General features: G+C 38.2%; 1 protein-coding gene across 5 annotated transcripts in view; it reads left to right on the forward strand.

Annotated features, from left to right (window-relative positions):
- LOC120525191 (monocarboxylate transporter 1-like) overlaps window positions 1–13,380 on the forward strand; it is a 58,115-nt gene extending 44,735 nt beyond the window's left edge. For 4 of the 5 annotated variants that reach the window (XM_039747294.1, XM_039747297.1, XM_039747296.1 and 1 more), the window contains exons 3-5: window positions 3,872–4,015; window positions 6,334–7,173; window positions 10,856–13,380. In XM_039747294.1, coding sequence (XP_039603228.1) covers window positions 3,872–4,015; window positions 6,334–7,173; window positions 10,856–11,109 — 1,238 coding nt within the window. In that variant the 3' untranslated portion in view covers window positions 11,110–13,380. Of the gene's footprint in view, window positions 1–3,871; window positions 4,016–6,333; window positions 7,182–10,855 lie in introns of those variants that run through there. The other variant, XM_039747298.1, reaches the window with a different exon arrangement.
- The last annotated feature ends 11,653 nt before the right edge of the window (window positions 13,381–25,033 follow it).

Consider the following 25,033-nt stretch of genomic DNA (forward strand, 5'->3'; position numbering starts at 1 on the left):
TTATTATCACACTGTTATTCAGTTATAGTAAGAAGGTTCTATCTCTTGTTACCTATAGGGGGAAAAGACTATACCATAAGCTATGACTATGAAAGACATTAATATTCTATTCAAATTAAGCAAACATCGATATGAGTTTAACTCAAAACTGTAAATTTCTAAGATTGGCTCTTACAGGCTGAATGGCATATTTTCGTCAAGATTGTTCTAATATTCTTTGCTGTTTAATTTAAACTGTATGGTGCTGCCTCATTTAATTCTTGATCATTTCCCTCTTTTGTCTGAATTCTTGGCATCAGGCTCACACACCTACTGCAAACAGAATCGCTTATTACAAACTGAATTAACTTGAGGTGCCTATCATTACTGCTATGTACATGAGTAGTTTTTCAGTCATGCTTCAAAAAAAAAAAAAATTTGCACTAGTTAAAACTTTTTTGTATGGGCGTGTATTAGTTAAATTCTATGTAATTTTGTGTATCTGTGTTTTGAGTTTAGATCAGTCTGCATTGCTTTACTTAAAACGTATTAATTATGTTTGAATTATAGATGGACAGCAGTCTATTTGTCCCCAGGTAGAAATTTGGCTTTTTATAGAAGCTTCCTAAATAAATATCACATTATGACAAGCAATAAATACACTCCAGAATGACTCACACACTTCTTATTTAGCTAAAGATAAAAAGAACCATCACAGTATAAAGAAAGCACTATAAAAATGATTTACGGATAGAGAAAGGCAGACCAAGAAAGGCACCTCCAGATAAACTATGTTAGGTAGTTAAATCAGAGTACTACTAAAAGGTTTATTAAACCTATTGATCATTACACTTAAAAATGTTTTTATATTTGTGTAATGAACTCTGCATGCATCAAGGTAGCATCTCACAAAAAATCCAATTTAAATTTCTCTATATTCACAACAATCTGTTATTCATTGCTAAGCATGTTTTCACAACAGAAAAACAAGATTTGATCTGCCCTCTATCTTGAAGTAAAATATTTCAGAAAATTAGCTCACAAATTAAATCACATTGTCAGTTTCCGTGTATCTACACATTCATATATAGTACAGGCCAAAAGTTTGGACACACCTCCTCATTCAATGTGTTTTCTTTATTTTCATGACCATTTACAGCACTCCATCACTCTCCTTCTTGGTCAAATAGCCGTTACACAGCCTGGAGGTGTGTTTGTGGTCATTGTCCTGTTGAAAAATAAATGATCGTCCAACTAACCTGACTTCTGCACAACACAACTGCTGGTCCCAACCCCATTGATAAAGCAAGAAATTCCACTAAATAACCCTGATAAGGCACACCTGTGAAGTGAAAACCATTTCAGGTGACTACCTGTTGAAGCTCATCGAGAGAATGCCAAGAGTGTGCAAAGCAGTAATCAGAGCAAAGGGTGGCTATTTTGAAGAAACTACAGTGTGTGTATGTGTGTGTGTATATATATATTTTTTAAATATATATTTTATTATATTATTTATAATATATTTTTTATATTTTTTTAATTTATTTTTATATATATATATATATATATATGAATAAAAATGTGCTATATAAATTTTACTGTTGTGTAGATACGTATAGTATTTTCTTATTAAATGAAAAATATCTGAAAATATTTGCTTTTCTTCTGTTGACACATGGGTATATGAACATCATGTGTTACTCTTAAGTTGCACATGTAGAGAATGCTTTTTGAACTTTTAGTTATTGGGAGGTGTAATGCTTTTGTCATGTTTCATAGAGTGCTGTAGTTTAGATTGTGTTAATGTTTCCAAATGCAGCTTCAAATCCTTTACACCAATGGGCATTTCATGAAGACAGTTAAGAGAATTAAAATATTTCTGTTAGCCTGAGGAATGTTTAGAAATTTATAATACACCCTGTGCATTCAGTTTGTAGAATTTATGTTTAATGATTGCAGGTCAATATTATATGGAATCAATGGCAAATGTTTACACTTATGTTTATTGCTGAATCTCAAGTGAACATTTTCAGAAGTTTTACAATTGTGAGAAAAACAATAAAGCAATAGCAAAAATAACATACAAATGGTAGGTTAGCATGAATCATATGTCAAGCATGCTTTGATGGCCAAACCTTCTATCTATCTAAACATTGGATAGCTTGCAGATGTACTCCTTAGGGACCTGCTGATAATAATCTTGCAATTCATATTTGGTCTATTCATATATAGCCTTGTTTTCTCACTGAAAATGCCCATTGATATGAGGGTGGAAAAAAATCTGTGCCTGTGACACAGCATGAACAAATACTGCTTGAAGCACCATGCATCTCCCCCACCCCTTCTCTGTTTTAAGCTCGGTTCTGCATATAGTTAGAAGTAGAGTGTGTGGTTCATTTGATCCTTCTGTGTCATGTCTATGTACATTATTTTTGCATTACCAAAATGTTTGTATTTTGAAATAGAGAGTGACTTTGCATTTAACTTTCAACTGATCTGTGCAACACTAAGAATTAGGGCTGGATGATATGACAAAAATAAAACCTCAGTTTTCTTGTTTGTATTTTTTTTTTAATTAATGTACAATTCAGGAGTGATTTTAAATATTTCAACATGTAAGTAATTTTCAAGTATTGTTTGGGGTGGGGGGAGCAAGATAAGGAAAATCCACATTTTGCAAACAGAAAATACAACCATCTTTCCTAGAAATAATAATAAATATTTTTGTCTGTGAGAAAAGGTGCAAAATAAGGAAACATCTTTCTGTGCAAACATTTTTCTAGCCTGCTTGTTGGTTCTCTGTGTCTTCCCGTCGCTTATAGGGATGTTTCCTTAGATCTTCTCATCAAACCCACACACCGACCATTTTTACATACCACAGGTAACCTAATGCTAACCCCAATCACAAAAAACACCCAGTTTAGATTGCAGAGCCCATCAGTTCACATCTTTCCTCTAGTATATCTACGTGCCTCTGGAGTAAGTTGCCTATAGAGTCGCTTCCACCAAGTACATTCTGATAGCCCATTATAGACCAGCTGCTCATTCTCATCTCGTACCTAGCCACCAGAATAAGTAGACATCTTGGACAGGTCCAGCATATTCTTTCCTTGGCTCCTGACAAGGCACACTCTACTCCTAAAGTGATAATGATTCTCAACGGGATATAACAGGGGGTGTGCCTTGTGTGGTCCATGCTAGAACAGAACAAAAAATACTTTGGGTCTCTTGGTTATGGACATGCTTTACCTTTGACTTGTGCTTTCTCTATCTGGTTCCATTAATCTGTTTCTGTTTTAAGTGTTGAAATAAACTGGATGTGCTGCCACTTTTAACTGCTATTGTCTTTTTGCAAATTTGCATTTTACATGAGTTTGTTCAACAGTCTTAAGAATCTAAACCAATTCCAGACAACCAACTTAACAATACAGCCTTTCTTTGGAGTGAGCTCATTTGTTTGAGAAACACCACTTGTCATTCTTGACATGAATGTTTTGACTGTACAACACACGTGACCAACTAATCAAAATAATTTGTTTGCTGAAATGCTTAATTGTACTCTTTGGTTTTAAAAAAAAAAAAAAAATCTTCCATGAGTAAATAAGAATATATAAAGTTGATTATGTGGTGGCAACAAACCAAAGAAGTTAAATAAGGTTTAGTTCATCATAATTCATTCCACATTTGCCTTGCCATAATAATTGATGCAATACCTAATGAAGGGTAGCACTGAAAGTCAAAAACCTATAATTTGTCCAGCTCTAAATGGCTGTTCTTGGGGATATTCGTTAAATAGAGGTAATAAAGTATCTATCTATCTCTATCTCTTAACTTAATCTTGCTCCTGTGTTTTCTTGAAATCAATATTTTCTGATTTTTCTCTCTCTCCAAGGTCCAGTCAGCAGTATCTTGGTGAACAAGTTTGGAAGTCGTCCTGTAATGATTGTTGGTGGCTGCCTGTCTGGTTCAGGGTTAGTGGCAGCTTCATTTTGCAACTCTGTACAAGCCCTTTACTTTTGGATTGGCGTTGTTGGAGGTAAGATGTTTAAATGCAAAGACTCCTTCATACATAAATACTGTACTATAACAAACATTTGGGTTAGTGCTCTTAATGCATTTCTGAATGTAGCTTTTACTTAAATATTTGTTGTGAGAATGTTTCTAAAAATCATTTAACAGCAGTTTTACATTTGCATTAGTTGTACATTATTTCAGAACTTTCTAACTTATAGCCTTATACATGTTGAGTATCCCTAATCTGAAATGCTTCAAAATCCTAAACTCTAATTTAAAAATTTTTTTTTTTTAAATATTAAAACTGCTAAGCAGATGTGAGCAACGTTTATGAAGATTCCAAACGGATTGATTCTGATAAGGGGCTTCTGGTCCCCTGTGAAGTACTGACCACCATGAAGCTACAATACAAAATGTAGGGCTGGGAATGGGTGCGTTGGGGGCAGTTGTTCCTCATTAAGCACCACAAAGCTAGGACATTTATTCAGCCTTAATGCACCATCACTCAGTCAATTGTCCTTGACAGTCTCCCATGAAGTGCTACAGCAGTTTGTTTGCTGTGTGGATGTGAAATAAGACTTACCCAGCTGTTCAAAAGTGCCCTGTGACACTCATTTAAAAAGATAAATAAAAATACCACCAGAGAAATTCCACACCCATAGTCAGATTCATAAAACTGAATGCTTTGTGGAAAGTTGCATATGCAGGTTTCAGATCTTCAGCGCAAATACGTAGCATTGATCTTCTTTAAAGAGAACTAAAATAGTCTGTAAATCAAATGAATCCTTTTTTGAGTGAGATGAATTGTGTGTATCGTCATTTTAGTTGGTTTGACTGAATTTCCCTACCTGTTCAAATGTGTCTCCAAGATATCTCCTTATGTACATGCAAATTTTCTAAAATCCAAAAATATACGGAATAGTTTTGATCCCATTTCTGATTAGGGATACTCAACCTGTATTGCCTTGTTGTTGGAAACCACCTGCACTAAAACTAGATAATCAGAGAATATGGTTAGGATAGTACAATAAAGTGAAATGCTTGATTTCCATATAGTAGGGTAAGGTTGGTCAAACTTTTAAACCAGGAATGCAAATTCTTAACAGCTATACAAAACTAAAATCTAGAACCATATCTTTCAATCCTTAAATGTTTGTAGCTTCAGTTAAATTAGTTACTAGAAACAATATTATGGAGATCTCAAAATGATTCTTTTTTTTTTTTTTTTAGTTCCAGATCTAAGTCAGCAGTTCTCCATTTTATTGACTTGTTTTTGTGCAGTTTATAATACAGTGCTGATTAATCATATCACATATTCTCTCCATCCAATAACTAACAGTTATTAATGTCCATTAATATTGTGTCTATCTCTGCTTTAACTTTTGGAAAAGGAACACCCATCCGTTGACATTTCAAACCCATAAAATGGCAGTGTTTATTAAACTAGTAAAACATGAATAGCTACCTCATTAAATTCCAATGCTTTGCAAAACAAAGTGTGATGTGAACTGTGCACAGTCACAAATAATGCACCTGAAACATTTTAAATTCTCATTTAAAAATTAATTCCAAAGACGTTTGTATTACAGGAGCTACGTTCCCGAATGCTTACTCAGAGCTAATTTAAATAATTGCGTCCAATCTAAGAACTCTTCAGCAGTCTCACTTCTTGGATATAACCTGAGCACAGAAATAATTTTTCAGCCACTCTGATTTTCTTTCCTGTGCCTTGTTTTGCTTTCCTATAATGAATACTATTTTAAATAAAAGTATTACAAGTGAAAGAAACTTAATGCCTGGATATTGAATCACTGTGCTTTGGGCTAGTGGTTAATTAGTTAAACGTCAGGGCATTTATCATTTAGTCATTCATTTTCAGTTCTGAAATGAATAGAATGTTTTTTCTTTTGAGGTTGGTGAAAAATCTTAATACTAGGTTTCATTTGTTTTCCATTATTCGTAAATCCTTCTTCGGTAAGGACAAGTAACATAACAGCTTTAATGAAATTATAGTGATTTATTAATTTAAAAGAATTCAACATTTCAGTAAAAAACAGATTGTCTAGTATATGTTGACATTTAGGATAGCGTGTATTTCAAACTTATGTACAATTGCTGTTCTCAGTCTGTTCATCTACTGATCATTCTTGCTTTTTTATCAAGTTTACATGTGTCTATTATGTTCCCCAAATTGAGTTTTAAATAAAAGCTGAGCATTTATAAATTAGTAGTTATCAATTTATATTTCAGTTTGATACTTTAGTAAATGTTGATTTTTATTTTTTGAAATATATGTACAATTTAAAGGTTAAACATCAATGTGTTTTTTACATTCTTCAGGTTTAGGATTGGCATTCAACTTGAATCCTGCCTTGACAATGATTGGCAAGTACTTTTTCAAAAAGCGTCCCATTGCTAATGGAATTGCCATGGCCGGAAGTCCAGTCTTTCTTTCCACTTTGGCACCCCTTAATCGCTGGTTTTTTGATTACTATGGCTGGAAGAGCAGTTTCCGTATCCTTGGTGCCTTACTGCTTAACTGTTGTGTAGCTGGATCTCTGATGAGGCCCATTGGCCCTAAACCTGCAAAAATGCCACCAAAAGATGTAGTCAAAGAAACTGGAAAAGCTGAACTTGGAGAAACTGGAGATCTATTGGACGGAAAGCCAAAAGAAAAGCTTACATTTTTTCAGAAGATAAACAGTTTTATTGATCTTACTCTTTTTACGCACAGAGGCTTTTTACTCTATCTACTAGCTAATGTGATTATGTTTTTTGGCCTCTTCTCTCCACTGATATTCCTCAGTAGCTATGCAAAGAAGAAAGGCATTGAAAAAGAACCAGCTGCTTTTTTGTTATCCATTCTGGCTTTTGTGGACATGGTTGCTAGACCTTCAATGGGTCTGGTGGCAAATACAAAGTGGGTGCGGCCCAGAATACAATATTTCTTTGCTGTTTCCATACTGTATAATGGCGTTTGCCATCTCTTTGCTCCACAGTCTACTAATTATATGGGCTTTGTTTTTTACTCCATTTTTCTGGGGTTTGCCTTTGGTTGGCTCAGTTCTGTCTTGTTTGAAACTCTTATGGATCTTGTTGGAGCTCAGAGGTTCTCAAGTGCAGTTGGCTTGGTCACAATTGTGGAATGTGCACCTGTACTTCTGGGGCCACCTTTGTTAGGTAAGTGAAGAGAAACCATTTCCAAATCTCCAGTAAATATGAAAATACTCTTGTTTACAAAGTCTACCTCAGACCAGACGGTTTCTGAATATCATTATGCAGAGTCAGCTTGCTAACGTCACTGTCAAATGTACCAAAAATGAAAATTTGAATATTCATATCTGAAATAAGTGTATATTTTAATGGTTTTTAATGTAGGTTAAACATTCGGGCTGCTACATACGTTAGGACCATACGTGAGGTAAACGTCATCACACATGCAACACAAATAGTCCTAAACAAAGTAATGTCCTCAAAGAGAAATCTGAATGGGGTACATTTGCAACAATCTTTTGAACCTGTATTGCACACAGACAGACAATCTTTTTGCTCCAACATTAAAAGCAGTCATTCATGAAGGAATGATTACATTTCTGGGATGCATCGTGATACTTTGCAGTGTGAGGTTGCCAGCTAAGTGCAATGAGCAGGGGCAGTCAGTCAGTGAATAAGATACAGAAACTTTTATTCATTTTTCCTTCATTACAGGAAAAACTTAAAGGCTCTTTAAAATAATTTTAAGCCATTAAATTAAGAAAGTCATAAATAAGGCAGTTATGTATCCATTGTCTTTAATGCAAAAGGAATCTAGCTATGTCTTGGTGTAATATATGCTGAATATAATATACAGTAATATAAAGCAGTAATAACCAGGTCTCAGGTTTAAAAGTGCACTGTAGTCAAATCAGTAGCAGAAGATACTTTCAAGCCAGCAGAGAGGAATTTAAAAATCTCCAATGGCAAAACTTTAGATCCAAGAGCCGATAATGGGGTGGACAGATATCCCAAAATGCCTTGTGAAGGTATGCATGCTTTCAACAAACAGCAGCCTGTCTGTTATAACTAATGACGGTAAATTTTAACTGTTCAAAAGAAATATGAATAGGCATAGTCAGAATGAATCCTGCAAGTGATGTGTAAAAAGGAAACTGTAAAATATGGCATTACAGAATATGTGGAGTAATATGATGCAGAAATTAGTGTGAGGTAAAACAATTAACTGTTGTTTTGCATTTGAACGCCTGTTTTTGCCTTTTTCAAAATACATTTGAACTAAGTTCATATACTGACATATAATCTGACAGTCTTATCACAAAACAAAAGGTTTGGAAATAAAACAAAAATGCATCACTTTCCCCAAACACAACAGTTGCACCAACATTTCCTATACTGATTGGCCCCCAAATACTGCTAAATTCTTCTCCATCATAGTTTACATCTCCTATACAATTATATCCATTATTCTTTCATGCAAAAACCTGTTTTTGTGTATATGTTCAGAAATATTTGTTCTGTTGCTGATCTGTTTCATGTTATACAGTTTTAACAGTAAATCATTCCAAGTAAAGAAAGACCCCTGTAATTGTGAGCAATTGTAAAACTGTAACCAAACTTATTAACAGAAATGTAACTATTCCTGTATTGTACCATTCCATTTGGAATAAGTGTTGGGTAAACTAATTATAACTTTGACTGTCGCACACATTGCAGGTTGTCTGTTAATACTTGTATGCAAATTGTAGTATGTCTTTGTGCTTGCTTAGCTATGGAGAAATTATTGGGTGGTGACAGTGGCGTCTAGTTTCCTCAGCAGTTTAAGTATGCCTCATCTACCTTTTACCTTTTTAAAGTGAAGGAGAAGGGTTGGGCACAGATGAGCACTTTTTATAAAATCCCAGCTATTTCTTAAAAAGCAGCACACTTTATTTTTGATTGCTGTAATATTTTAATAGGGAAATTTATGGCATCAGCAGTATGTATACTTCAGGGATATGTTGTGTGACTTCTAGCAGGTGCCAATGAGCCCCCAAACCCCAGAGAGAACAGCCGACAGACTGTTCTTTCCTTTCAAAATGAAGGTGTTTTATTTTACAAAACTGTGCCTTCACAGATTCTTTCCTCCACAATACATATAATACACAGTCAAAGACAATTTTTTTTCTACCTATTTTTCTCATATTCCTGCTCATTGAGTGCTGCCTACCTCCAACCGGACTCCTTTTCCCAGACTGAGGTGGTTTGGCCTCATTTATGTTAGACCCAGGAGTACTTAAGGTGCCATAGCTTTGCGTGGCAGAAGCACTTCCATTTCACGTGGAAGCTTGACAAAAGAGGGAGGTCCTCTCCCAGCAGCACCCAAGGACCTATACAGGGCAGCCCTTCTGAACTCCAGGTCGCAGGCAACTGTGCAAGTGTCCAAACTGGGACCAACCAAGAGGAGCACTGCCACCTTTAGTACTGGGGGATGAATGGTCCCAGGCACACAGACTCCAAAAGTCCTTCCATTAGTTTTTCTTCCTGCATATTAGAAATTGTGTCCATCCTGGCCGGGTTACAACAACAACAACAACAACAACAACATTTATTTATATAGCACATTTTCATACAAATAAAATGTAGCTCAAAGTGCTTTACATAATCAAGAACAGAAGTATAAAAGATACAGTAAGAAAATAAAATAAGTCAACATTAATTAACCTGGAATAAGAGTAAGGTCCGATGGCCAGGGTGGACAGAATAAACACAAAAAAACTCCAGACGGCTGGAGAAAAAAATATAAATCTGTCGGGATTCCAGACCATGAGACCGCCCAGTCCCCTCTGAGTGGGTTATGGGTTACAACTCCATCTAAGCTGTTCTTCGTTTATGGCCTCCCCACTAGGTGTAAGACATCACTCTCCATTTCAGTCAGGTTGCCAATCCTTTCCTTAGAGCATCTACAGGTGGTAATATAAAACATTTAAATGTTTGTATGTTTGGAGGTTTTTGATTTTTTTTTTTTTTTTATAAAAACAGTCTAAAAACAATTAAAGATAATGTGGGAATAAACAATAGCATGCTTAGTAATGTGCTGTTTTTGCCTACCATGTCTCCATTTTCAAAAGTGTAAGTGTCTAGGAACAGCCCAATTTCAGTGTCCTATAGTATGCAGTATCCTGTCTAGTTTACCTTAACTTAAGACTAAAGTTTTTGAAGTATAGGTCTTTATCTTGCTTTTTCTAGACCTCTGCTGTTAATCAGGTTACTAAATGAAGGTGTGGGTTTTGGACTGAAGGTGGTGGTTATGAGCCTTAAAACCTTATTATATCATCAGGGAGTGTGTGTTAAGAAATCAGCCTTTGTTCTCAGTAAAATTTCCTTTACTGGGTTCTAATACACATTTTGCTCTTGTAAAGCAAACACTAAGATATGAATACCAAGCTATAAAAACAGGAGACCTCATTTCATTGATCAGAAATTCCACAATGTTAATATTTAAAAGAACTGACTTGAAAGAATTGATCTTGAATTTGTATCTACTCCAAAGTAAAAGCGAGATTTAGAATACAATTGTTATTTAATTTAACTTTACTGAGTGCTTAATTCTTTGGTAGCAGAATTTTTGAACTGTGGATTAATCTCACTCCAGAATATAATTTTGCTCTTACCTTCATTCCTTTATTTACTGTATTGTTTTTTAAAATACTCAGAAGTAACTGGAAATGTTTCCAAGTTCTAAAAAAAATTCAATCTTGTGTCTCTTCATTGGTGGTTTTCCCAATATATCTCATTATGTTAAAAATGTTACTCTGAATACTTTATAAAACTCTCATCCTACAGAACAGAAATGTAATTTTGCCTTTTCCTTGTTTGCCCACTCTAGGTAAATTTGAAGTCATCTATGATGACTACATGTACACCTACTACGCCTGTGGGATCGTCATGATAATTGCCAGCGTTCTTTTATTTATTGGAATGGCCATACATTATAGACTGCTGGACAAAGAGTCAAAGGCTGAAGAGGCAAAAGCCAGGCAAGAACCCAAGGAAGAAGAAACCAATGTTGACAGTTTAGTCAATGAATCTGAAGCCAACAACATGAAGAGTGTAGCATCCGCTGACGATTGTGAAAACTGATTAGTAAATGCAGTCTTCAGTATTTCATCATGACCTTTTTTATATTACCTTAGATTGTTTATTTTATTGATTTCTACTTTATACCAAGCCAGCGATTGGAGAAGGAAAATGAAGGGTTGGGAGTGTCTGAGCTAAAGATTCTAGCTGTAGCTGCGGAATGAGCTTTTTATTCTCTCCTTTTCAGGGACTATATTTTTAAGCAGTGTACGTCTGGTGGGTTAGTGACTTGGTTTTGTTCTTAAAGAAACAAATTATCAGTTTATAGGAACTGCAATACCTAGGGCTGTTTTTAGTGGTTGTGCCTTTTAATCGAGTCAAAGCATCCCGTTGCCTTTCTATTCAGGTGAGCTATGCCATGTCTAATAGACCTACTTGCTTGGACAGTACCTGTAAATTTAATGACCTGTAGGTTTCTCTTATAGCCGTGCCTTTGGGGGTCAACAGTCACGATGTTTCTTTTGTATGAAATGTGCTTGAAGGTAAATTTCAGTTTTGCTGGTGTAGAGTGGCCTCGTGTGTCCCCGCTATACTACATAGCATGTGAATTTTTCTTTGGCATAGTGCTGTTGCAGAAATATTTTATAAGGCAGATTACTACTTAAACTTTACTGCACCCCTGAAATGCTTTGCCCAGTATAAAGGTCTTTTCGTATTTGTTCCCTTGTCTGCCTTTCTTGTCTCATGAGCTTAATTTGCGAAGTGTTAACTAATGGAATGTTTTTTGTGTGTGTTAGTCTGAGAGATTTGATTTAGGCCTTGTCAGTGTTGTCTGCTCCTTTTCAAATATTTCAGCTTTCGTGTTGACCTTTATTTGGTTTTCATCGTTGAGGTTTCAAGTATGTGATGCAGCTTCCTAAATGTTTTGTGTCGCTTATCTAACCCTTAAACCAGTTTTGCTTATTTGCTCCTGAATAAATTTCACTTGAATCTTCTTGAGAAGTGTTCTTTTAGGTGTGGGGTTTCAGAATTCCATAAACAAATGTTTAGATTTCTCCATTCCATAATCATAATTTTTAATTCCAGCATTGCAAATGAACTTTTCTGGAGTTGTTGATGGTGTACCAGCCACTCGTCGTATTATTACAGTGTATTTGAAATCCTGTATAGTTGCAGATCTGCTCTAAGCTCTTTATTTTTTAACAAATAAGTATATCTCCACTGAAATTTATGTGTAGATGTTTTAAGTTTTTATTTGTCCGATTATTAACATTTTTATGGTTTGTTACTTTATGTGCATCTGTATGATTTTGTTTTTTAGATGTTTTGGTTGAAAAAATACATTTCAGAAAGTTTCCTATGTGTACTCCTTGTACTTTGTGTGTGTTAGCGGGCACAAGTCTGACAAAGTAAAAAAAAAAAAAAAACATTCAGGAAATTAAATATTTCTTACTGTGCATAAACTTTTAATATTTAGAATTTTTAAAGGTTTTATTAACAAGTGTATGTGTAGTTTGTTATAGGGCAAGTTGCTTTTTAATTTCCTGAAAGATTTTGGAATGTACTGATCTTTTATAGAATATTGTGTCTAATGATTTTAAAATGAAATTTTTATAAGTTTGATTCCTCACCAATCTGACTTGCTCTAAGCGTTGCTGACCATCTAATTTTCAGATATGTTGTATATATTTGAAGCAAAATTCAGAGTTTAGTCTTCTGAAACTTCAACTATGTCAGACCAAATTAGTTTACACTTTAGAGTCTTTCATATAAAGGAAAAAAATCAGTTAAGTGCAATATTTATAATAAACTATAGCACAGTTTATTCTGTCAATCCGAGCCTAAATTGTATTAACCTAATTAAATGTACGTATTGTTTTATTTTTTTTTTATAAAGTGGACGGCTTCAGAGTTTACTAATGAAGCAGCGTAGTTTTTAAATAGTCGACTGGCAGTACTTTTGAAGGCCTGTTCCTTCCATATTTGTCGTTGGTGCTCATTCACTCAACACTCTTTCTCTCATTGGAATACACCGATTTTATGGACTTGAGTGTTTTGCTCACCTCCTCCTGACCAATGCAGTTGTATCCAGTCCGTTTGCTTTACCAAATCCTAATGCTAACCTAGGAAGGTGAGTCAAACACGAGACCAAGTCAGTTGTTTGCTGGTTTTGCTCTTGCAAGCAGTTCCTTCAAATGGATTGTTTGCAAGTGAGCATGTAACAGCTAGCAACGTGAAAGCGCAGCTATTGAAGCAAAAATGTGTTGTGACTGATAATGTTCATAAACTTGTCCTTAATGTCTAAATAAACTTTTTTCCAAAAAAGTCTTTAAATGAAAATGGTGTTGTGTCTTATTTAAATTTTGATTTCATGGTTTCATTTGATTGAATGTATGTGGTGTTGTGATGTTACTCATTGGGAACTGCCCCTTGGTTGTAATTTTACTTTAAAATAACTTGCCTTTGTTTTTTCTTTTTTTTATTTAAAAGGGTTTATTTTAAAAAGGCTCTTTGAGTATTCGATTCTAGCCTTCCTACAGATGTGCTGTAGGTGTGCAGTTCAGTTGAAGGCAAGGCCAGAATTACAAAAAATATATTCATTTGGATACAGTGGATTCACAAAGTATTCAGATCCTACAACTGGTGCACACTTGTTGTTGTTTAACTTTAAATGGACACCGTTGCCATTTTTACCTATTACTCTACACTCAATAACCCATAATAACAAAGTGAAGACATGCTTTCAAAAAGGTTTGTAAATTTTATTAAAAATCAAAAGCTGAACTTTCCCATTCATAGAAGTATTCAGACCCTTAATGCAGTACTTTGTAGAAGCCCCTTTTGACAGTCTTCATGGGCGAGTCTGTACAAGCTTTGCACACATTTATTTGGCTGATTTATCACGTTATTCCGGGCAGATCCTCTCAAGCTGTTGGTTTGGATATGAAGCATCTGCCATCTTCAGGTCCCTTTGCAGTTTGGTGGGGTTTAAGATTGGACTTTGGCTGGGCCATTCAAGGACACTCTAGGACTGGCACCAAAATCACTCCAGTATTTTCCTTAGACGTATTCTTTGGGTTGGTGTCATGCTGTCAAGTTGACAGTCTGTTCTTTGTGTGCACTCTGGCGCAGGAATTCAAGGACCTCTCTGTATTTGGCTGCATTCATCTTTAATTCGGCCCGGTCTCCATGTCCTTTAGAAGCATTCCCACTGTGTGACACCCCTTATGCTTCACTGTATGAATGATTTTAGGCGGGTGTGACTAGCAGTGCCTGGTCTTCAACAGACATAGTATTTTAAATTCTGTTGAGTTGCATTTTTGTCTCTTTTTTGTAAAATCCTGAGGAAAAAGCTTCTCCACTCTAGAGCCCTTTAAACTGTCATGTGCCTTTTACTCAAGAGTGGCTTCCATCTAGACATCTAGTGCTGCTGAGATGGTTGCCCTGACAGGTTCTCCCATCTGAGCAGTAAACTTCTGAAGCTCTGGTAGAGTGGCCATTGAGTTCTTGGCCACCTCCCTGACCAAGATGCGTGTTGGCCATGTTACTCAGTTTGGCTGGGTCATCCAATTCCAGGAAGAATCCTGGGGGTTTAGGCTCACAATTATTAAGGCATCTCTGATCTTGGGAACACTTGGAGTTTTAGAAATGCTGTTAGACCCTTGCTCAGATCTACGCCTCCCCATAATTTCATAAGGGAGGACGTTGGACTTCATTGCTTGATTTTTATAGGGATGGGGTGTTTGACAACGAGGCTCCAATGCTTGGATCGGTTTAATGAAGCTCACCGCTTTGAAGCAGCTTGTGCTGTAGCTTTAAAACCTTGTGACTGCCATAAACATCCGTCACTGAAGCACCAGCAGCACTCAGACTGATTTGAAGCTTTCTGCTGTCCCATGTGTGATGAAAGGGAATGCAAAACTACTGCTCATGTCTTATAGACCGAAGATAGTAAACTAAATTGGGAGTCTAGAAGTGTGAAACCTGTTATCTGACAATACTGATTATAATTCTTTTTTCCCCTTAGGGAAATGTTCAAATCGAAAAAATATTAATCTTTTACACACACAAAAAAAAAAGCTGTCCCATAATTATGAGTCTGCATTGGCTTATAATGTAGCGTCTCGCTGGTGCTCGCTGGCTCTGTCTGCCGGTACATTTATGTTGTTTACATCACTATGGTAATGGCACTGTAAGGCTGCATCAACCTGGGCAGAAGTCGCCAGCTGTATTAGTTGGCATTTCATAGGGGCAGCTGCAAGGGATCTGATAAAAGCGGCAACCTTGCCAACATCTCGGAATAATTCCAACTAGTAATCCTAAGGACAATGAGCTACCTAAAAGAGCCTTGTGATGTGGGAGAAGCCATCGGTACTTGGCACAGGTGAGCAGTGGTGTGGTGCTATAAGTACATTATTAATAACGCTAGCAAATTTACATCTTTAGGTCTAAATTTAATTTAATTACTTTAACATGGCCTTTTTATAACTTCATTTTAATCGTAATTTAACTTAATCCTGATACTCTGTATGTTCAATTCATCATAACAACTATTCATGGTGGCTCTAAAATCGGTACTGACCCCTACTCTCTTTTCTGTTTCTTTTTCCGGTTTCTTTGTGGTGGTGGCCTGCGCCACCTCCACCTACTCAAAGCTTCATGATGCTCCAACAATGATGGATGGATTAAAAGGAAGAAGTCTACGTGACCATCATCATCATCAAGCCCTTCCGTGAGAACCCTAAATCCAAAGAGGACTGTTTCATTTATGTTAGGTAGAATGCCCAGAGGGGACTGGGCGGTCTCATGGTCTGGAATCCCTACAGATTTTATTTTTTCTCCAGCCGTCTGGAGTTTTTTTTGTTTTTTCTGTCCCCCCTGGCCATTGAACCTTACTCTTATTCGATGTTAATGTTGATTTATTTTGTTTTATAATTATGTCTTTCATTTTTCTATTCTTTAATATGTAAAGCACTTTGAGCTACTGTTTGTATGAAAATGTGCTATATAAATAAATGTTGTTGTTGTTAAATGACACCATGATTGTCAAAAGATCAAAAGGAACACACAAAGTGTTCTTGGGCTTTTAATGTTTTGGTGCTCATGGCTGCTTTGATTTCAGTAGCCCACAATTTTTGAACCTTCTGGTCCTTTCCAGCACATACAAGAAGAAGTTTCACAGGGCTTCATCTGCTCATTTTTTTTTTAGTTCTGACATGCAGTGTGAATTTTGGGACCTTGTATAGAAAAATGTGTGACTTTCTAAATGAAGTCAATTCACTTGACCACAGGTGGACCCCAGTCAAGTTCTGGACACATCTTGAGCATCATTAAAGCAAACTGGATGCACCTGACTTGACTACCATTTGGAGTGCCACAGCAAATGAAGATATGAGTGAGAGGTTTCAGTTTTCCACCTTTTAATAAATTAGCTTCTCGTCCAGTCTAACAGAGCTTGAGAGTTTCTTCCAGGAGGAATGAAATTAACTGCACAAATGTAGACGTGCAAATCTCATAGAGACTCCCCACTAAGATTTAAAGCTGTGATTGCTGCCAAAGGGGCTTCTACAAAGTACTGAGTTAGGGGTCTGAATGCTTATTTGAATAAGATATTTCAATTGTGGATTTTTAATAAATTTGCAAACCTTTCTTCCAGGCTTAACAAACTGATTCAGTAGGCTGTCTCTGTCATAGGAGAGAAACTGGACAGCTTGGAAACCGTGGCAGATCAGAGAATGGTGGCTAGACTTCAGTCTAGTTTAGGTTAGTTGTATTTATTTATATAACACATTTAAAACAACTAGAAGCTGACCAAAGTGCTTTAAATAGAATAAAGAAATAAAAGCCAGATAAGCAATTATTAAAAAGAAATTAGTATACATACATGAACACACATATACCATAACACAAACATAAATAGATTGTGTACAATTTTGTAAAATAAAATGCATACATAAGATGAACACAATATCAATAGAAAGATTTAAACACTCAAACTCCTAAACTAAAAAGCAAGTGAATAAAAGTGTTTTTTGTTTAGCAGAAACCTCAAACTATGAAGCGTGGGAGCCGACCTTATTAGGATGGGTAGACTGTTCCATGATTTAGGACCAGCCACCGTCCGCTTCAGCCGTGTGCGTGGGACAATAAGCAATAGCTGATCTGAGGAATGTGAAACAAGAAGATCAGCGGAGTACGAAGGAGCTGACCCATGCAGGGCTTTAAAAGCGAACACCAAAATCTTAAAATTCACTTTCTAACTCACACGGAGCCAATGAAGAGAGGCCAACAGCCGAGCAATGTGATCCATTTGTTTGCTGCTGATCAAAACTCTAGCAGCTGCATTCTGAACCATTTGCAGCCGAGCTAGTGTCGTAGGGGATACCTGACATGCAGGGCATTACAATAATCCAAACAAGACATGACAAAAGCATGAATGAGCTTTTGTGGGTCATTAAATGACCTTATTGATCGCCCTGAGATAGATCAATGCTGTGGTAAAGAGTATTTTTTCTGTTTGTCAAATTTAAAACCTGAGTCCAAGATCACCCCGTGATTTTTAGCACATAGGTTTTAAGTCTGATATTAAAAAATGCTAATCATGCACTCCATCATGTTGTGATCGGACAGAGGAGCATTTTCAGAAGTAGACTGACTGGCACAAAGTGCTGCACTGAGAGAGAGTAATAGTTTGGGAGCTTGCGCTGACAGCACTTTGCCGTCCCTACCCCATGATGAACCACCTGGATTGGTACCCGAGTGCAGCAGGTGACACCTCAGCACCGCACTGGAACAATGTGAGTTTTTTTACGGTGGCTGGAGTGACAACGCCTAAGTATTCCCTGTAAGCTGGAGGACCTGATTACAGGGCTGGATGCAGATTAACATCATGCCCATGACGAAGCAATTGTAGGTTAAGGGCCCAACGGAGTAGAGTCACTACAAATTCTATAACTCCTCTTCCGGTCACTCATCCACACAATAAGCAGCTCCCTCTTCTTTAATGGATCTCCCAGAATATCTTTCAACTAGTTAGACGTGCAGTAACTTATCTTTTGTTCTCATTTGAAAAAAAAAACCTTTTTTGGGTTTTCAGAATGTGCAATAATTCTCTTACATGCAATATTATAAATGTCAATTTATTTATAGCAGCACATTTTAAACAACATCAGTAATGCTGTTACCAAAGTGCTTTACAATAAAATATACAGGTCAGGTCAGGTTGAGGAGCATGCACTGATACAGCACTTTGCTGCATCCACCACGCAATGAAACAGCTCAGGATCCTGGTTGGCAACCCTTCAGTCCAGTCCCTGCCTCCGGAAATGACCCTCTGTCTGCCCTAGCCAGGTGTTATGTAGGCATCTGCTTGGCCTGGTCCAGCCACTCAGGTCCTCAACAATGAAGATCCTGCAAGCCAAATCACCCTCAGGGAAACGTGCCACATGGCCGTAGTACCGTAAGTGATGCTTCCTCACAAAGCAGGTAATTTGCCTCATTCAGGACTCCATGAGCAACCGGGTCATTCAACACAAAATCAAACCAGCGCTACTCAGGTCACTGGACAGCGTCCATGTCTCACAATCATATAACAAAACAGAAAGCACCAGGACTCTAAAGACTTGGACCTTCGTCCTTTTACATAGATATTGGGAGCGCCACACACCCCTTTCCAGCGACCCCATGACCTCCCCATGCTCTCCCAATCCCTCTACTGCCTTCATAGGATTAGTCACTAGAGACATGAATGTCAAGGCCGAGGTAAGTAAACCTCTCAATGTGGTTGACACTCTCTTCGCAGACAGACACACTGCTGATGGCTGTGCCCAAGAGGTCGTTGAAGAACTGGATCTTGGTTTTTATCCAGGACACTCGCAAGCCCAGACTCCTCGCTCAGCCTCTCAAGAGCCCCAATCAGACTCTGCAAAGGTCACAGCACCCTGGGCAAAGTCAAGATCCGTGAATCTCTCTTCACCAACAGATGCCCTACAGCCATTGGACCCCACGACCCACAGAGTAGGACCAAAAACAGACCCCTGACGAACCCCAGAATCAACTGGGAAAAACACAGAGGTTCTGCCTCCACTCTGTACAGCACTTACAGTACCAGTGTACAGGCCAGTCATGATATCCAGCAACCTCGAGGGGATTCCGTGAACCCTCAGGATGTCCCACAGGGCACTTTGATCAACTGAGTCGAACGCTTTATGAAAATTGACAAAGGCTACAAAAAACTCTGCTGATTCTGTGATTCTATGATAACCCTCAGTGCCAGGATGCGGTCGATGGTAGACTTCTTAGGCATAAAACCAAACTGCTCTGGTTTCTTGCATGTGAGCAAGTGATCATGGTTCCTGTTGAGGACAACCCTAGCACCAAGAGCGGTGTTATCCCCCTGTAGTTGCTGTGATCCAGGCGATCACCCTTCCCTTTCCAGATACGGACAACAAATCCCGTTTTCCAGTCAGTTGGGATGATGCCCATCTTCCAAATGGAAGCAAAGATTGCTTTCAATGCCAGGAAGACAGCCTTACCACCAGTCTGGAGAAGTTCACCCCGGATACAACAGATCCCTGCAGCCTTCCCTAACCTCAGCTGGTTCACTGACTGTGCAATCTCAGTGAGACTGGGTGGTTCACAGCTAACTGGAGGATCAGCCTCAAGAACCATAGATCCAGAGATATCCAACGTCATAGCTGGAGGATCAGCTTTAAACAGCTGATTTAAAAAATAAAATATACAATAAACATACAGTAAATAGAATAAAATACAATAAAACACAATGCAAACCAGCAGTAATTTGAAACAAAGAGGAAGGGACCAACCGTGTCATAGAAAGCTAAAGAATAGAAATGCGTCTTCAGTCTAGTTTTAAACAGTTCAGTTGAAGGTGACTCCTTAATGTAATTAGGAAAAGAATTCCACAGATGGGGGGCAGCAACTGTAAAAGCCCTGGCGCTCTTAGTTTTACATTTAATACGAGGGACTGATGAGTAGATCTGAGCTCTCTGGTGTTTAACACACAAATGAGATAAATAGGCAGGAGCATACCCATGTATTGATTTAAAAACCAGCAGCAAAATTTTAAAATCAATTCTGAAACTAACAGACAGCCAGTGTAAAGAGGCTACAATTGGAGACACAGAATCAAACTTTGTTGTCCCTACCAACAGCATTCTTGATCGACTGCAACCTGCGTACGAGGGATTTGCTGATCTCAGAATACGACGAGTTGCAGAAATGGAGCAGAAATACTTTACTGCTTGGTAAACTGGGGATTGTAAGAGACTCAGACGTACAGTATCTGTTATGTTTAATTCACTGCGTACCTGTAGAGCAGGGGTCCTCAGTCACGGTCCTGGAGGGCCGCAGTGGCTACAGGTTTTTTCTCCAACCCAGTTGCTTAATAAGAAGCACTTACTGCTCAAGTAACTCTTCTGCTTCACTTGAGTGGTCTCGCTCGTTACGATTTTGAACCCTGATTGCTTATTTTAGTCTTAAACAGCTGTAGTCTCAGTTTTTAATCGCTCCTAATTAGCAATAACATGCAAATGACAAAAAAGAGCAGCATTTCTCCATTTAGCTTGTTTCCATTTACGCCTGTGTGTATTTATCTGCACTGTTGGGTTTAATTAAATACTTGGAAGGAAAGTGAAGAGAAAAAAGTGAAGGACTGAGAATTACTCGTCCATTTTGGATGATATCCTTAGAAAAGGGAAGAACATCCAGGATCTGAGAATTACCTGACATTGCAGAGTTAAAGCACTAACAAGCCATGAAATTCAATTATTGGCAAGAATTGCTTTCTAATTAAGAAACCAGGTTAGAACAAAAAACCTGTAGCCACTGCGGCCCTCCAGGACTGGGACTGAGGACCCCTGCTGTAGAGCACAGTGAACGAGGATTTATTGTAGCTTATTTTGATATTTATATTCTGTTTTAATTTACATGCTTGTTTTTTATATTTGTGCTTCGTCTTACTTGTGCCTTTATCTGTCTGTACATTTGTAATTTCCTTTGGGATTCAGAAAGTTTTTCTGATTCTGAAACAATCTGTAAATTGTAGTGGGTGGGTAACAATGGCAAGTGTATCTAAAAAAGAAAAGGTGTAGAAAGTGCAGGGGTCTCAGTGCTTACTGAGCCCACTTTATGTGTAATGGGGATGGAGATTTTTTATTGTGGCTGACCTGTTTTCCACTGCTGTTCGTCTGACCTGGTGGGAGTCTTGTAAAACAAAGCCAACATATCCCAAAGCGCAGCCTGCTTTACTGTTTAAGAGTCAGCAGAGAGAACAGCAAGATAACTGATTAACCGCCAAAGTGCTTTCTGCTCAGCTAATGCTCAACCACACCTTTGTTCAGTCTTAATTTGTGCAACTAATTACATTGAAAATCCTGCCAAGACAGCACTGGCTGTTCGCCTCCTTGTTCATGTTGCACAAACTGCAGCCTGTGAAGGTTTTAGCTCCATTCTGTTCTTTTCTTCTTTTTTTAATAGGCCTCCAAACCTGAAGGAATGTTTTGTCACAGTTTGCCTTTTCTAGGACTTTCTCGGGTCCGGATTGCACATGCTGCTCAGAAGCAAATGTGAAGTCGTGCCGAGTGCTTGGATCACGACAGGCGTTAATTAATCTTGTGCTTTTCCGACGTGGGCAGAATGTCTGTTCTAGAAGACCGCCAGCTGCCAGCGATCAGCACAGGAATCTTTATTCCTTTAATGGTTAAGCGTTGAGTGCTTCAGTCGCTACGCTGTTAGGCGTTTCCTGATGATGCACACAGCAATATTGCAGATCGTGCATGGAATTGTGGGAGTGATTTGCCTAAAGCATTACAGGACATTAAAGAAAACACATCAAGTCCACTATTTTAAACAACATTAACAACAGCTACATAGATATTTACGGTATATCTCTCGTTAAATGTACACACCTTTTGAGTTAGTAGGTAGTAAGTACAAAAACTTAGCATTAATAAATATTAGCATAAGGAACAGATCAAGTGTTTATTGAGAGCCAGTTTAATGTACCAGGGGTGGCCAACGTCAGCCCTGCAGAGCTGTAATGGCTGTCAGTCAGTCATTATCCAACCCGCTATATCATAAGTACAGGGTCACAGGAGCCAATCCCAGCCAACACATGGCACAAGGGAGGAACAAATCACAGGCAGGGTGCCAACCCACCACAGGGCACACACACACACTAGGGACAATTTAGGATTGCCAATGTACCTAACCTGCATGTATTTAGACTGTGGAAGGAAACCAGAGGAAACCCACGCAGAGAACATGCAAACTCCCGGGAAGTGAACCCAGGTCTCCTTACTGCGAGGCAGCAGCTCTACCACTGCACCACTGTGCTGCCCTTTGTTTCAACCCAGTTTGCTTAATTAGAAGCCAGACTTCACCACTAACAGATCTTATTTAATTATAATGATTGAAATCTATAATTGTAAATGTATGAGTTATTACATCTCAATCAACTTGTGTTACCCGTCCTATTACACTTGCTGAACAAACATGCCGTAACCTAATGTTACTCGATTATGTTTCCTCATTTGTAAGTTGCTTTGCATAAAAGTGTCAGCCAAGCAAAGAAATATAAATGTAACTTTCATAGCTTGTTAGTGTTTTAACTCTACCATGTCAGTTCATTTTTAAATCATATACAGTATATTTATTTCCTTCCTAATGATACATGTGTTATCCAAGTGATTTGAAGCCTAAAATGGAGGAGTCATTTTCAGATCTTCTTTTTTCTTCAGATTCCTTCTGAGTACTTAATTAAACTAAATAGTGAATGATGAACACACACGGTGGAAATGGAGACACGCTAGATGAAGAAATGCTGGTTCCTTTGTCACTTGCATCTTATTGCTAATAAGGAGCAGTTAAAGAATGAATAAAGCTGTTTAAGCCTAAAATAATGAAAAGTTCAAAATCTTAACAAGTGAGATAACTAAAATGAACCACTTGAGCAGTAAGTGTGTCATCATTCTGTGTCAGAAAAAACCTGAAGCGACTGCAGCCCTCCAGGATTGACGTTGCTCAGATTCACACGGAGTTAATTAGCATGTGTAAAATAAAACAAATATTTATTTTGGCCACCCTGAACTATACTTCAGCTGGAGGGCACGACCTTCCACGGAGGCATGTGTCCCCAGCCACAACACAGTCCCAAGCACAAACTCAAAACACGCCTCTCTTCTACCACCACTCCTCCCAGGCAACCTTGTCCTCCTCCACCCGACTCTGGCTCCTGAGTGGTGGTCACTGCCTCTTTTTATTAGGTACCCAGAAGTGCTCCAGGTGCTTGATTGTTGACATCCAGCTGCACTTCCAGGTGTGGTGAAACCAGTGCCCAAAAGGGATAAGCAGCTCCTGCTGCAGCACCCCATGGCGGCGCCTGTGGAACCCAACAGGGCTGCACAGAACTCCAACCCCCATGAAGCCCTGGGGGAGTCCGAGGCACCACTGTAACCCAGGGAGGCTGCTCTCTAGCGTTCAGGGGGAGATACTGGGCTTCCCATCCCTGCTCCCCTGGTACATATGTTTCAGGGGCGTCCCAGCCAGGCATGGGCCCCAGCCATCTGTCACAAAGGATACAGTTGTGCTTGAAAGTTTGTGAACCCTTTAGAATTTTCTATATTTCTAAATAAATATGACCTAAAACATCATCAGATTTTCACTCAAGTCCTAAAAGTAGATAAAGAGAAACCAGTTAAACAAACGGGACAAAAATATTATACTTGGTCATTTATTTATTAAGGAAAATGATGGAATATTACATATTTGTGAGTGGCAAAAGTATGTGAACCTTTGCTTTCAGTATCTGGTGTGACCCCCCTTTGCAGCAATAACTGCAACTAAACGTTTCCGGTAACTTTTGATCATTCCTGCACACCGGCTTGGAAGAATTTTAGGCCATTCCTCCGTACAGAACAGATTCAACTCTAGGATGCTGGTGGGTTTCCTCACATTAACTGCTCACTTCAGGTCCTTCCACAACATTTAGATTGGATTAAAGTCAGGACTTTGACTTGGCTATTCCAAAACATTAACTTTATTCTTCTTTAACCATTCTTTGGTAGAACGACTTGTGTGCTTAGGGTCGTTGTCTTGCTGCATGACCCACCTTCTCTTGAGATTCAGTTCATGGACAGATGTCCTGACATTTTCCTTTAGAATTCTCTGATATAATTCAGAATTCATTGTTCCATCAATGAAGGCAAGCCGTCCTGGCCCAGATGCAGCAAAACAGGCCCAAACCATTATACTACCACCACAATGTTTCACAGATGAGATAAGGTTCTTATGCTGGAATGCAGTGTTTTCCTTTCTCCAAACATAACACTTTTCATTTAAACCAAAAAGTTCTATTTTGGTCTCATCCATCCACAAAACATTCTTCCAATGTCCTTCTGGTTTGTCCACGTGAGATTTAGCAAACTGCAGATGAGCAGCAATGTTTTTTTTGGAGAGCAGTGGCTTTCTCCTTGCAACCCTTCCATGCACACCATTGTTGTTCAGTGTTCTCCTGATGGTGGACTGATGAACATGAACATTAGCCAATGTGAGAGAGGCCTTCAGTTGCTTAGAAGTTACCCTGGGGTCCTTTGTGACCTTGCCAACCATTACACGCCTTGCTCTTGGAGTGATCTTTGTTGGTCGACCACTCCTGGGGAGGGTAACAATGGTTTTGAATTTCCTTCTTTTGTACACAATCTGTCTGACTGTGGATTGGTGGAGTCCAAACTCTTTTGAGATGGTTTTGTAACCTTTTCCAGCCTGATGAGCATCAACAACTCTTTTTTGAGGTCCTCAGAGATCTCCTTTGTTTGTGCCATGATACACTTCCACAAACATGTGTTATGAAGAGCAGACTTTGATAGATCCATGTTCTTTAAATAACACAGGGTGCCCACTCACACCTGATTGTCATCCCATTGATTGAAAACACCGGACTCAAATTTCACCTTCAAACTAACTGCTA

The sequence above is a fragment of the Polypterus senegalus genome, chromosome 3, assembly GCF_016835505.1.
Source record: "Polypterus senegalus isolate Bchr_013 chromosome 3, ASM1683550v1, whole genome shotgun sequence".
NCBI classification, from domain to species: domain Eukaryota; kingdom Metazoa; phylum Chordata; class Cladistia; order Polypteriformes; family Polypteridae; genus Polypterus; species Polypterus senegalus.